General features: G+C 42.4%; 1 protein-coding gene across 10 annotated transcripts in view; it reads right to left on the reverse strand.

Moving 5' to 3' along the window:
- LOC144533599 (unconventional myosin-VI-like) overlaps positions 1-15,299 on the reverse strand; it is a 164,637-nt gene that overhangs the window by 83,096 nt on the left and 66,242 nt on the right. For all 10 annotated transcript variants that reach the window (XM_078275079.1, XM_078275078.1, XM_078275077.1 and 7 more), the window contains exon 12: positions 15,093-15,237. In XM_078275079.1, coding sequence (XP_078131205.1) covers positions 15,093-15,237 — 145 coding nt within the window. The remainder of the gene's footprint in view (positions 1-15,092; positions 15,238-15,299) is intronic.

A 15,299-nucleotide genomic window follows, 5' to 3' on the forward strand; every position in this document is an offset into this window, starting at 1 on the left:
GACAAGTCGCCCAGCAACACTCCCACACTTCCTCAACTTCACCCCTGCTTTCTCTCCACTCGTCGCCATGTTTAATTCATGCCGCTGCCAGAGGTTTTAATGTCGCGGCGAGGCCCTCTCATTTAAAAACCAAGAGGTCTAAAATGCCAGGGCAGCATACTTATCCAGGACATTAATAGTACAAGTAGCCTAATGTGTATTCCCTATGAGTGTGAGTGTTTTTCTCTCTTGCACGGTGTAATTACTGCTGTCGCCTTGTGTAGAAACGGTGCTCTCTGAAGACACCTGCAGCTGCTCTCTGACTCCGTCCTTGAAGACACCACATGGGAGAAAAATGGATTCGAAAATGGACTTTTCAGCCATCACAGGAATAAGATAAGATAGACTTTATTAATCCCACACTGGGGAAATTCCCTTTTTACAGCCACTCACTCGTGCCTATGTCCATTAAGCTTATCAACACTAACATGTAGGCTGGCTGGGTTGTGCACACATGTCATCATGCAATATGTAGATTATTGGGGTTATGCAATATGTTAGTGGTGCAATACATGGGCTGTTGGATTGTTCAATGTGTCATTGTGTACTGCATAGATTATGTGGAAATGTGTCAGGTATAGGTGTCAGGTATAGGGACCTGTCTAATGTATATGAGAGCATTACTATATAGGTACCTGTCTAATGTATATGAGAGCATTACTATATAGGTACCTGTCTAATGTATATGAGAGCATGTTTTGTGTTGCATGAGAGTATGTGTTGAGAGATGCTTATTTTCTGTATTCTGTGTTGTCTTTGTAAAGCTGCAGAACGGACAGAGTCCAAAACTAATGTCCCTTCGGGGACAATAAAGTATATCTTATCTTATCAGCCACTCAAAAGAAAACACATCAGGATAAGACAAATACTCATTAAATAGACATAGGAAAGATGTACAAAACATCTGCTCTTGTTGTCTTGTTGTGCCATTTTATCTTGTGGTGTGTTCAGTGTTTTAGGACCACAAAGGAAATAAGCCTTCGGGCTTCATTGTGTTTGTATCCTCTGTGATTTATGATGTCGGCCTACATAATTACTGCCATGAAGTGTCTTTTGTGGTTCTTTTTTTAAAATCATAAAATAAATCAAAACAAAGATTGCATTCTTTAATTTATTTTAGACGTGCAGGAAGTAATTAAACACAATTATGTGCTGCAGAAAAATAGGCTTAACTACTTTTCTGTTCCGTTAATTGTCTCACCCCTCGTCCCTCAGACTTATCTTACAACCACTCGGATTTCTTTTTAAATGTGATGTTTTATTGTCTTATCATGATGATGATCTGTTTTTTTTAAGTTAAACATTTTGTGTTGCATTTTATATATGAATTGTGCTGTATAAATAAAGTTTATATTATTATTATTGGAGAGGTCCAGGCTCGCAGGTTGGAGATAGATTGACGTTTAGAAATGGTTTAAGAGAGAGCGTTACGGTAGAAAAGGATCCAAACGTCTGAATTAAATAAAGACAGAGAAGTATTGGGTGAAATGTAGATGGATGTGCTGAGCCCACAGAAGTTACAGGCTTTGTTTAAATGGCACGTCTGGCTGCCGGATTGACGGACTAATCCCACCGCGACTCTCACAAGCTGTTAACCGCTGACCCAACCTGCCGGAGTCGCCCTGATTGGCATCTTCCATTTGCTCTTTTCCTTCCCACTCAGTCTCCCCCCACTTACAGTCCCCTCGCTCTGTTGAAATTACACTCACGTTAAGCCCAGTTCAAACCAAAGATTCGAGACAAAACAGTTTTAGAACGTCATAGAGAAAAGTTGCAGCGGTCTGAACTAGTCTGTCTCAGCTCGACTCAAGCCAGCTGATGGTGTCGCTGCGACTCAGCTGTTCAAGTCGCAGAGGTTGGTTTTAGAACGTAAGAGACGTCTCCCGTTTCAACGGCCAATAGAGAAGTCAGCTGGTGGAGTCTCCAGAGGCTGGTTTTAGAACCTAAGAGACGTCTCCTGTTTCAACGGCCAATAGAGAAGTCAGCTGGTGGAGTCTCCAGAGGCTGGTTTTAGAACCTAAGAGACGTCTCCTGTTTCTACAGCCAATAGAGAAGTCAGCTGGTGGAGTCTCCAGAGGCTGGTTTCCTGTTTCTACAGCCAATAGAGAAGTCAGCTGGTGGAGTCTCCAGAGGCTGGTTTTAGAACGTAAGAGACGTCTCCTGTTTCAACAGCCAATAGAGAAGTCAGCTGGTGAAGTCTGAAGTCTGGTGAAGGTGAAGATATAAACTATAGGAATAAAACAATCCATAATCCATTTTATTTAGTTTTACAAACAGCTGGTCGAAATGGCAGAGTTTTAGATGGAGCCACGACCACCCGGAAGCACTGTAACGTTATACGGTGGAACGAGATAGAGACTGAAGAGAGGGAGCGCCCAGCAGAGTTAGAACAAAGCCGTGAATCAGAGAAATAAAACGTGTTTTTGCTGATTCATCTCTAGAAATGCAACTGTAGCGAACATGTCACTATCACTAACGTTATCCACATTCATATTTAGACGCAACAAATGATATATCCAGCTACAAAAAGCCTGGAAGTCGGAAGTTAGAACGGAAGTACAAAGAGTCGTTGCTATGGAGATGAGACACCGTCTCGTCTCATTGGTGTGAACCGGCAGGTTTCAGAACTCTGCAGACCGGCTCAAGTTTCAACTCATCTCGTCCAGAATCTTTGGTCTGAACTGGGCTTTAGATGTTCCCTATTTTGAGTTCAAGTATCGTAAAACACTGCCTGTTAACTGTGTCCCTATCTTTTTATCTGATGCTCAGTTTTTTGATCAGCAGCCAACATGGCTAGTCGATTTTTTAAGTTACCAGCCAATCAGATTTTACACTAGCCACGTTTCTTTGTTCCCTAACTAGCTTTACTTTAATTTCAGCTCCTCTGGTTTAATTTCAGCTCCTTTGGCTCCTTTCCGTTCTGTCTTCTCCATTTCAGCGTAGCTCCTAATCGCTAGGCACGTAGCCAAGGGTTGTCTGACACGTTCACGGAAAATGTAGGATTAGTACTACAAGCATAAAGATTGCGTTTCCAAGGCAAAAACACACTAAACTGCCCAAATTTCTTGGCGCAAAATAGACCGATCTGGAAACACTGACTGGTCGCATCGTTTCTGCAGCTGGATGATTCAAGCAGACGCTTCGCTTCATTCATCACCAGCCACATTGGCTAGTAACTTTAAAACAGAGATCTTCAACAGGGGGTCCGGGGCCCCTAGGGGGTCCTCAGAGTTACCGCAGGGGAGCCGCCAAATTATTGTTCATTTTTTGAAAGTTTAAATACAAAAAAATGAAAATTTGAATCCAACATATTATTAGCAAATATAAATCAGCCTAATGGTCATCCTAAGGATTCACTGTGCCACATTTACTGTATGTTGTTTAACATTAAAACATGATTTATAGAAACATGTCAATTATTATTTAACAGCTTAATATTCTGTACACTAAAAAGGTATGTATAAAGACTTCAGGCCACTCACACGTTATTGTAGGCCCAGTTTAATATGCAACTCAATTTTAAACAATATATGTAGTAGGGGGTCCCTGCTCCATCTCTCTTTCAGTTAAGGGGTCCTCGCTTTAAAAAACGTTGAAGACCTCTGCTTTACAATGTTACCCGCCAAAGATCATTTTTACCTGCATTTGGCAGGTTGGCGGGTGTCAATTTAAAGTCCTGACCATAAACCATATACCAAATAAACATATGTATAAATGACAACACCATAAGCCCAACATACACGTCTCTCCGCAGTACAAAGCTTCTTAGGAGCCCTTCAGAAAGTTCAGGTGCTTTCCCCATTTTCTACTGGAGACATCCAATCTGGCAAACCTGTTTATATGACGTGTGTTTTGTGTGGTGTGCCATTCAGACCAATACTAAACAATCTGGAGGGAGTCTAACAGAAGCAATGCATAATCTGGAACTGAATGAGGCGCACCCTCACATCGCGTGACATAGTTTTAATATACAGATTCTGTCCCACTCCTCATCGACAATTAGTTTTAAGGATGAATCGTGCAGTGTATGTCTATGTGTGGTATGCCCGTTTTGTTTGTGTCTTTACAGTCTTTTATTTTATGTTTTTTAAAACTACCTTTTTATATATTTTTATAGTGACTTTTAGAGGCTCTTTTAAATGTAAGTATTTATTTATTTATTACCTATTTTGCACTTTTGCTGATGTTTTGCACTGACTGTGTCCAATTGCGTTGAATGAACATAAAGACTATTCTATTCTGGTTTGAGGATAATTAGCCCAGTACAAACAAGACCCTTTCCTCATAAGACAATGAAAATAGAAAGAAAGATGAATTAATTAATAAAACAAGAGAGTTGTAACTCTTGACACCCAAATCATATTTATAATGAGACCAACACGTGTAATGTGTCCCTGCAGATTCTCCACAAGTGTTGGCTGTGAGCCGTCATTAAACTTTTCTTCGAGGACACTGTCAAGACCCGAGTGTGCCGTTAATAACCGCCCGAATACAAACAGTGCAACCTCGTATGCGTTTGTCTGCCACAGAAGGAAAATGAATGATGAGGCTCCAGACAGCGGCGATGACTCCGTTTGTTGACTCGGAATTAGGCGACTCAGGTTAATGTGCATTTAGTAACAATTCTGTTTAAATTATTCCGAACTTTGTCATCTTGCAAATATATTCTTTTAGCCTGAGTCATGGCGACCTGACACGACTGCTCGACTACAGAAGGAGACACTTTCAGTCATTAGGGGAACCATCTGAATAATGAGGGCTTCTGTATGTGTGTGAGACAGAGTGTGAGAGTGGCAGATCAACAGGATGTTGTTGTGACGCTTCATTGTTTTTTGTTTTTTTATTTCAATAATTACGTCTTTCCAAAATGAGTCAATGAGTAGCCGTGTAAAATAATCGTGATTTCAATATTGACCAAAATAATCGTGATTTTGATTATTTCCATAATCGAGCAGCCCTAGACACAATGTCCTTTTTCTGACGCAAACATTGTTCCAACTTAATTTCTTTTTTTAAATCAAACAAAACTACTTTTATTCTAACTTTTCCATGCTGATGCTCTTGTCAATTAATTTGAACTATGCCCAAAACAAAGGAGCAGGAGTCTAGCTCTAGTCTAGCTGCTTATTTGTGGAACAAAACGTAATTAACATTTGAGGATGAATGCCAAGAAACACTTCTATTTGAAATGAGATTTTATCTGATGTTAATAAACCTGAATCAAATCTGGAGATCAGTGCCATTAACAGCCCTGTTCTCCTCCTCAGTCTCTTACACCTCTCCCTCTGTTACACTCTCTCTCAATTAACTCTGTCCTTCCTCAACGTCTCCTCTTCCTCACCTCCATTCTCCTTTAATGAGCGCGTTAACGTGCACACAAAACAAACTGCTTTACGTGGAGGATTCAGTTCACTTTGTTTTAATCTGCTTTACTGTCACGGCACATGATTAGATTTCTGTTTCCCAAAGTATACGGAGCAGAAAATAACACGCAAATAAAAGAAACAAAAAGACCAACAACCAATTTATGTTCTCTATCGGTTTAAATCCAATCTCCCTCCCACTCTTTATCCACCTCCCCACTCTCAGTCGCACACACAGAGCCGTCTGCACTCCCGCTTACATAACCTAGACAAATAAATAACCGGCGCTGGCAGGAGTCCAACCCGCAGCCTCCTTTTTAAATTCACCTATGGGTCTCATTTTATCCACTTTTACCAAATGAAAGCATGAATCCGTGAACTGTTCATATAAATAAGATACGGTACAGACTTGGCTGTGTTGCCACTTGCACTTTGCCCTAACGAAAGCTTTAACATCTGCTGCTCTAAATACTTGAGGTCTGGTGGCTCTTACGTGGGAGACGCTTACTCAGGAAATAATGAGTTTTGGAATAAAAAGCCAGCAGCGGCGGCCACCATGCTGAAGGTGGTGACATGGAGACGAGACAGCCGCCTACACACCACATCACAGTGATCACGACAGCAATGAATGCTTTCCCATCATGTATCGTAAAGAACGTAGTTACAAGCAAGTAGAAAGAACCATTTTCATCAGCAAACTACAAGTCATTTTTGAGTTGGAGACATCATTTCTATGTGCATAGTAGCATTAACCTTTTGTGTCTCCGGAGGGAGCTGTGTAAAGTCTGATAGATGCCCTCAAGTGATGTCACTTGAGTCAGCGTTGGGCTCACTACCATCGCGTCAAAAAGCGCCGCTTGGTCAGGTGCCTTTGGCGTTTGTTATTGATGCCAAAAGTCTCCTTTGGCGTCATATTTAGACACACTTGGTTGGGACTCTTGGTGTCACTTTTTGACGCTCACGTATGCGGCACAAGAACAGGACAGTTAGGTTTAGGAAAAGATGGTGGGTGGGGTTGCAAAATATATGTTTCAGTGACATGTGGGACACGAACAGGACACAAACCCCGTTGTATGGAACCATCCCAGTTATTTTATTTTATAAAAAAAAAAAAAAGCTAATTTAAATAGTGTTATACACTGTCAGGTGTCCCTTTTTTGCTACAAATGATGAAAACGATGTTCACTTCGCTATCTCTGGTTCGAAGAGGATCATCTGTTGGAGACAGACATCCTTTCAAAGGAGCCTGTCAAACAGATGATTGACAGCTCTCGCCTTCATTCAGACACCAGCATGTATCCCTATTTCAGCTGAACTGGCCACTCTCTGGGTTTCAATCTGGAAAAACACGGCAGCTGAACGTTCTGCAAATTTCTCCAAATCTATCCAACAAAATCTAATTTTTACACAAATTGTAGTCATGGAGTTTCCGCTCAAAAAAATGTCATTAAAATATTCCTAAGATCTCGCAGGCTTTAACAATATATTGCATCAGTCTTTTATATTATAACATGTTGTTTCTATCGACAGTTGGAAAAGTGATCTATCTGAAAAAGTTTGTACCAAATGACATCAACTATTACCACCACTAATAATACAACTGTTGTGCCAGAAAATGAAGGCTGTATTTCCCATAAAACTCGATAGTTTCATTGTGCAGCTTCCCGTCCTCCCTCCTGCTCCCTAAAGGGATTTTTCCATCCCTTCAACCATCTGCTGTCGCCAGAAAGTCTGCCGCCTCCTTGTGCAAAGACGATCTTTTGCATTCTCAGTCAAAAGGTTTTTCTTTTTGGCTTTTATGGAGAGAATAAACATGTTGGAAGCGAATTGTCAGATTTTTTTTCGTTCCTCCCACCATCTGCCACCAGCAGAAACTCTGAGAGCAGTTGCTCCGTTTGCTTTGGAAGAACAGCGCTTTCTTCCGCACTGAAACGCACTTCAGCGGCAGATCTTCCACATCCAACCTACTGGACATACAGTATATAAAATGCAGAATGGACGATTTCAGTAGGGAGATTTCCAACCGTTTTCTTCTCGTTTCTGTGCTGGCAATAACACAAAAAAACGGTTAATCTATCAGTAATCCAACATCAAGAGGAGATTAAAAAAAACTGCACTCAATCTTTATTTTGGCTTCTAATCACAGTGCAGAAGCTGGTACAGGTTGACAGTTTGACTCCACGATTATACCAAATGATCGGGATAGTGATGTTCTTCAGAAACTTAATAGCATCTATTCAGTGATAAATTGTCATGTCCGTTTATAGAGAGTCTAACTGACAGGCAGGTTGGCGTCAACCGACACTCAAGAGAAACAGACAAAGACAGGGTAGGGAGCAGCTTTTAATCCATTCGCCCCGGCTCGTCTCTCCACAGATGAAAGAGCAGAAATCAACATTAGCGTAGGAGGGGTTTGAAATGAAGGCGAGAGGCTTGGCATTCAGATGGAGTGTGCCGAGGCCGAGCTGCCAGCAGAACAATCGCTGGCTTCAGAGCGACAGGGTTCAGGCTCAACGCAGACAGAGGACTTGGCTTGAGGGGGCTGTCACTCTGTCTGCCTGTTTGTCTCGGTCTTTACGTATCTATATCTGACTGTTTGTCGGTGGCATCTTGACATTTTGCATGTTGTTGTCATGGGATCCAACAAGGCAAGGAATATGTATTTATACAACATACACTACATAACAGGTAGAAAAAACATTTATTTATAACTGATAAACAGATAAAAAAAACTGAATAAATGAAAAGGAAGTTCAGTATGTAAACATGGACAATGTGCTTAGTATTCACTTAAAGACGATGAAGAACATGAATGTTTAGGGCTACAACCAATGACTATTAATTATAATTATAATTTATTGACCTATAAGTCTATAAAATGTGAGAAAATTGAAATAAAACGCCAGCTACAATTTCCCAGAATCCGAAGTTGACGTCTTTAAATGCATCGTGTCCGACCAAAACAACAAAACTCAAAGATTTTCCATTTACTGTGACTTAAAGGTCCCATATCATGCTCATTTTCAGGTTCATGCTTTCATATTTTTGTTCAAGTCTGAACAAGGATGATCCCGCACTCTGCTCTTGCTCAGCACCACAATTTATTGAAGACAACGTAATGAAAATAGCATTAACATAGTATTGAAATACTCTTGATGAAGGTCCAGAGGGGCTGAAACATTATCTTTCATAAATTAACATTATCTTCGATCTGAGCGAATGCAGAGTGCGAGATCTTCCTTCTTCAAGTCTGATGTGATTATCAAAGCACCTGCATCTAAGAATTGTTACATATGTAATTTCCTTCTTCGTAAAGTACAAAAAATAGCAACAAAACATGTTGTTTATGTATTCACATGGTGATTTATTAGACTGAGCTCTGGAATGTAATCGGGCTGAAGGTATGCGGCAGGTAAACATGGCTGTTTACATCCACATTTGAATATGAATGGGAGATGTGTATAAATATATATACAGCCTCCACATGTTGGATTCTGATGGGAATGCACACAGCGAGCAGGTGCAGAAGTGAATCACAGATTGCAGCTCTAGGGGGTCGGGTCGGCCGTCACACAGCAGGTCGTCCTATCACAGCATAATGTGTTAGAGAAATACGGCGGAGGCACCTGCAGGGATCAGGCCTCGGTGTTCCCCGTGATGTTGCATGGGGCTTAAAAAGGTATGTGCACAGGAGATAATTTGCCGCCGAGAGAGAGAGAGGGAGGGAGGGAGGTGGGTTTTTGGAAGTTGTTATTCGGAGCTTTGAGAGTTATCAACCTGAGCCTTGACTTGTCTTAGAAGCAATGAAAAAATTTTTTTTAAAAACATCTCATGTTTTACAATATGGAATCTTTATAACATAGAAAAAAGCTGCCCATTTTCACATTTGAGAATCTGGAAACAAAGAATGTTTGGCATTCTTACGTTTTCTGCATTTTTACGGAAAACTGCATAAAATGTTGGCGACTGCTTTCTGCCAATCTTGTAGTCAAATAATTAAGCAATTGTTTTACCTCTATACATGATTTTAACCTGGTTTAAAATGGAGATAGCCTAGAAATCTAGACCACCCTCAGTGGCAGCAAATGTAATCTGCAGCCAGGGTCGTCTAGCAACTCTCCGTTGGCTTGCGAGCTGGAAAAACCAAACTCTGGTCAGGCCAATCACATCGTGTATAGAGTCGGTGGGCGGGGCTTAACATAATGATGGCAGAGTTGAGACGGTTCCGGGTGAATTCCCTGCTACTTGAAAACAAAGAAGATGGCTGCTGCTGCTGGAGAACAGCGGCCTTTGGAATCGGCTTTAACCGAGACTCTGGAAGACTTGGAGTTCAGCTTTTCTTTGAGAAAAGAACAAAGAACGGCACTGAAGTAAGCTGCTGCCTGTTTTTCTCATTAAAAAGAGCTTCAACACCAGGCCGAACAGCAGCGTTTCACTTCTCTCTCTGGTTGAAGGTTCCTAGCCTGTTTCACCTCGGACTACACCCAGCATCACTGACAGATGTGTCGCTCTGTCGCATTTGTAACCTGCACACCCAACGGTGATGGTACAATGCACCCCGGAGTACACTTCTCCATCACTGCAGAAAGGTGAGAAGAGGTCAGCTTAAAAAAAAAAAAAAAGATTGTCTGCTGGGGTTATGTTGCTTGCTAAACAGCACAGCAATGTCACAAAAAACAGCTTTAGTGTTGCACATTATATGCTTTTAATTTGATCACTTTAATTCTTCTGCTGTGCAAGCAAGAAACAAATACAAAAATGACGTAAAAAGCAACAAACGTGGACTTAATCTCCCAAAACCAATCATATTGTTGGAGGGGGACAAATCTACCTCTTCTAAATATTGGAGGGGCACGTCATTAAGTATAACTTTTATCCAAAGCGACGTACAATTGCTATATTTGTCAGAAGCTGCACGCCTCTGGAGCAACTTTGGGTTAAGTGTCTTGCTCAGGGACATGTTGGTTGATGTATCACAGTGGGAATGGAACCTGGGACTCCCACACCAAAGGCATGTGACAAATCCACTGCAGCCACCACCACCCCTCACCCACACCTATGAGTTTTTTATGCAACAGCAGTAAAACTTCTCTATGAATCCAGCTTCTTAAAAGCCAATATTTTTCTAGTTTCTCTCCTATATTAAGTGTGGATAACTCGTGTATTTCTGTCACTCAGAGATGTCCTCAGCTGAACTACTCCGGCGGGTCGAACTACAGTGGGCACACAGGTCGCTGGGTACGCCTCCCGGAGATTATTTTCTCATCACTGCCTGGCTGTGTCTCTGCCCTCCTGTCTCATCATCTTCATCACTCTGAGGATCAGGTTATTAGCTGCATTGAAGCCTTCATGAAGGAGCGGCACGGTCTGGCGGGGGCATGTTTAGGTATCTCCACTCGGAGCCCGAGGGTTTTTATTTTTTAATACCTGAGGCTCTCCCTCAGCGAGGAGCGCCGAGCTGTGATAAATGCCATAATACTCAGCTCAACTCCTCTTCCTCCGTAACGCTTCGCAGGTTCACATTTATCACGTTAAGCTGGAGCCGCTGGGTAAAAAGCTGGGAACTAGACGCTTCTTTTCCTCCAGTTTGCTTCGGTCTTTATCCGTCACAGAGTCCCGCAGGTGTCCGCCTGTTTTAAAGTGAGTCCCTTCACCAGTCATCGCTTGTCACTTCAACATTTCATTCAAGTCAAGTCAAGTGGGTGTTATTGTCATTTCAACCATATACACTGTATATAGTGAGACGAAACAACGTTTCACCGTGGATCAAGTGGTGTTACACGCTGAGCACATTTCAAATACATAAAAACGACATTTGAGACAGGCTACATTCAGTGCACACACATTATAGATTATAAATAACATAATGGATTATACATAGCGTAGCAGGCGAAGCTCGCGTAGTGTGTCGAGTGTTCTGTCTGTAATAAAGTGTCCTGCATATTCTCCGATGTGTACCAATGCATCCCGGTGGTACACGCGTGCGGTAGTTTGAATGCACATAATTGCAAAGTTGCTGCTGAAAATGTCTTTGCCAGACAAACATTTACACCAACTTAAGGACCCCGGTGTGGCCGCTGCGTCTTACCGCGCCGCCATTAAGGGAAAAAAAATCCCTGATCCTTCAATTAGTGACACTCAGTAAAAGTGGTGGAAATTCCTAAATCAAGAGTTCAACATTTCAACGTTTTTTTTGTATTGTTGTGCTGCATTTTCACAGTGAAATAATCTCGTACTATAAGCCAGTGAGCAGTGGAGAGAGAGCGTGTGTGAGACGGTGAGTATGGAGTTAGCTGTTAGCTGTGAACGGAGCAGTGGTATATAGGCAGTTTAGGCAAAGGCTCAAGATGCCGGCAGTCCAGATGTGTAAAGAAAAGTGAAAGAGAATGAGAAAAAGCGACTAAAGCGTTGATAAAAAATCCTAATGATACCCATGCACACGAGACAAACTTCACGCTGCCGTGCTTACAGCCCATCAATTCCTCTGGCCCTTCGTAATAGGATCCATTAATAATATTAGAGGAGGATGCCTTCTCTTTGCATAATTTGCGATCCCTTTCATGTTGCATCTAACCATAACGGTCACCTTCAGCGAAAGAGTCAGCAAACAGGACCCCCCCAGAGGCGCTGAGGTGGATAAAATGCAAAGGTGACACAAAAGTTTGTTGGTATTTTTGACTCCCTGTAATATGGTTTTGTTTCATATAGATATATTGTTTTTATATGCAAAAAAAGAGTTGATTAGAGAGAGTTGAGGTACAAAGTCTATTCTGCAGCACTGTTTAAAATACAGGTAGAGGTGAGGTAAGTTCAGGGTCCATTTTGTTGTTGGGTAGGGTATTTTTTTCTTCTTGGCATCACATTAAGACATTTGCAGCAGTTTGGAGTTAAAGTATCTTTAATCTGAGAATGTTTAACTCCTTTTAAAAAAAGTAATATTGAGTATTGAAAGCGCACAGAGATTTTTAACATAACACAGTTCTTTCACACGTCTGCACATGCTTGATTACGTATTTGGTTCTGAAACATAAAAGGAAAGTACAGATCATGTCAAAATGAGCAACACAGCTCATCAAAAATGGCCCACAAAATGGCCCACTATGAGACAAATAAAAAGTCACTACTGTTCTTACCTACCAAATACACAAAACTGGTAGGTTCTTCTGAAACAAGAAGTTGTTAGCCTGACAAGCCAGACCCACATCCAGATGTTGGGTCTGGGAACTCACTATTGGCAGGGCTCAATCCGAGGGGCGGGATAAACGGTGGTCTTTCAAATTCCTTCTGCACGCAATAGGATAGAGCTACAACCAATCAGAGCAACGCCAGTGGATAGATTCAACTTTAAACTCCGAACACATCTTCCTTTTTTAAGAATGACTTCAGTGCCGTTCTTTGTTCTTTTCTCAAAGAAAAGCTGAACTCCAAGTCTTCCAGAGTCTCGGTTAAAGCCGATTCCAAAGACTGCTGTTCGCCAGCAGCAGCAGCCATCTTCTTTGTTTTCAAGTAGCAGGGAACCGTCTCAACTCTGCCGTCCTTATGTTAAGCCCGCCCACCGACTCTATACACGATGTGATTGGCCTGACCAGAATTTTGTTTTTCCAGCCCACAAGCCAAGAAAGTTGCTGGACGACCCTGACTGCAAATTACATTTGCTGCCGCTAGGTGGTCTAGATTTCTAGGCTAAGAAGTCGTCACTCGCCGATCAAATCGTCCAAAGACGTGAAATAAAAAGGAAACCTGGCCACATCAACAAAGCTCACACAAACTGCTACGCATCAAAGAAGCTCCCAAGTTCCTGACACGCAACACATTTGAAAAAGAAAACATTTTAGGTAACTGCGTCACTGCCTCATTCCTCATCTATCTAACCAAAATCCTATTGTATTTCTAGCCGACTTGGCCATCGGAACATTTTGGTCGCCTAAAAATGTTCAGCGTTCTGCAAACCAAGCTAACCTGCTACTGCTAGCGCTAGCTGGTAACTTAAAGGACAATTCCGGCGCAAAACGAACCTAGGGGTTAATAACAGATGTGTACCTACTCTGTCGTTCTCTGGGACATGTTTTCATGCTAATCAAATGTGTTTGGAGCTTGAAACAAGCTAGCGCGGACCGCTGATTAGCTTACAACGCTAGTATTCGGGGCACAGAGAAAGTAAAAACAAATTGCTATTTATACCACTAAAAAGGCTCAAAATATCACCACACTTCAACGGTAGCATAATGAGGGTCCCTACATGTTAACCGAAGCATTGAGAAGTATGTAAGTGTACAGACAGTTTATTGAAAAGATAGTTTAGAAAGACAGTAGCTTCCAAGACGGCGGCCGCCTGTATACGAGAACGCGACTGTCTTTATAATCTATCCAGAGAGCGATCGAGTGGGTACACATCTGTTATTAACCCCTAGGTTCGTTTTGCACCGGAATTGTCCTTTAAGGAAAAGTTTGCAGATTATCTGTACTTCCATACGTGCAAATGAATGGCGCCAGTACCCGGAGGACCGCGTTTACTCGCCGGTAAATCTCCGCTTCAGAAGAGTTGCAAATCGGCAACTTTCCCTCTTTAGCATTTAGCTTAGCGCCATTGAAACCATAAACAACACTGGGTTAGCCGCATCATCCTCCCCCCAAAAATCATCACACCCGGTTTCAAAAAAACAACATGGCGACGGCCAAATCACCCAACTTGAGGCCTCAAAGTGGCCGTCCACAAACCAATGGGTGCTGTGACGTCACGGCTGCTACGTCGACTATTTTTACACACGCTGTACCTTAAAGACCAGACAAATGGAAAGGATATATTTCACAATATTGGTCAGTTATTTCAAACCCAAGACACAAATACTCACAAAAGTATTTGTGTCCATTAAAAGGTTTTGGTCCCTTAGAATCAAAAGCTTCTTCCTTGAGACGCCATTTTCTCCTAACTTCAACTATCGTTACCAACTGAAGTAAAAGTGCCGGAGGCAAAGAAGTAAGGCAAATTACCTCTATGAACTTTTCAAATCAACAACAACTTTCAGCATCCAGATGCTTCACTGGAAGTCCAGATGGCTGACCACTTTATTCAGAATGAATGTTGGGTGAAAACATGCAGATTTGCTCCAGAGTTTATCCGCGAGCGTCTTTTCTGGACGATAGGACGAGGAGGCAAGTCAGCCAGCTGTTCTAACGCTGCTAACCAGCTCCTCTGAGCCTCCTTTCACTCTACTGCACGTTATGACGTACGATGAAGTGAGTGTTTGCTCGTCTCTCCGGACTGATAACAAGACAAGCAATACCTCAACCATCTGTGTGTGTGTGTGTGTGTGTGTGTGTGTGTGTGTGTGTGTGTGTGTGCGTGCGTGTGTGTGTGTGTGTGTGCGTGCGTGCGTGCATACTCATGCCTACTGTATATGCATCCCTGTGGATAAAAGCTAATGAGTCAATGTATTATGGGTTTCTGTGCAGTGGTTTTCAACCTGGGAGGGCCGGGGCTCCTCCGATTGGCAGAAACATAACAGAGTCATTTCCCAGTTTGGGATTAATTAAATCTCCTAGGATCTAGGATTATTTCACACCTAATTTCCGACACTGGTATTGTTTTCACCTTGTGAGTCCCTGTGTGTGTGTGTGTGTGTGTGTGTGTGTGTGTGTGTGTGTGTGTGTGTGTGTGTGTGTGTGTGTGTGTGTGTGTGCGTCTCTTACTTGATGACCGTTCCTTTGGCGCCCCCTGCTGACGTGAGCATGACCCTGGAGGTGAGGCTGACTCTCAGGTCCTCCTCCTCCAGGCCCAGCAGCTCAGCACAGTGCTCCAGTGTCTGACTCGACTGGTTCTTGATGGCGCAGCCACCTGGAAGACACGCAGAAGGGCAAACATCAGCCCACCCCGCCATCAGGACAAAGAGGCAAGGC

The sequence above is a fragment of the Sander vitreus genome, chromosome 18 (assembly GCF_031162955.1).
Source record: "Sander vitreus isolate 19-12246 chromosome 18, sanVit1, whole genome shotgun sequence".
NCBI classification, from domain to species: Eukaryota; Metazoa; Chordata; class Actinopteri; order Perciformes; family Percidae; genus Sander; species Sander vitreus.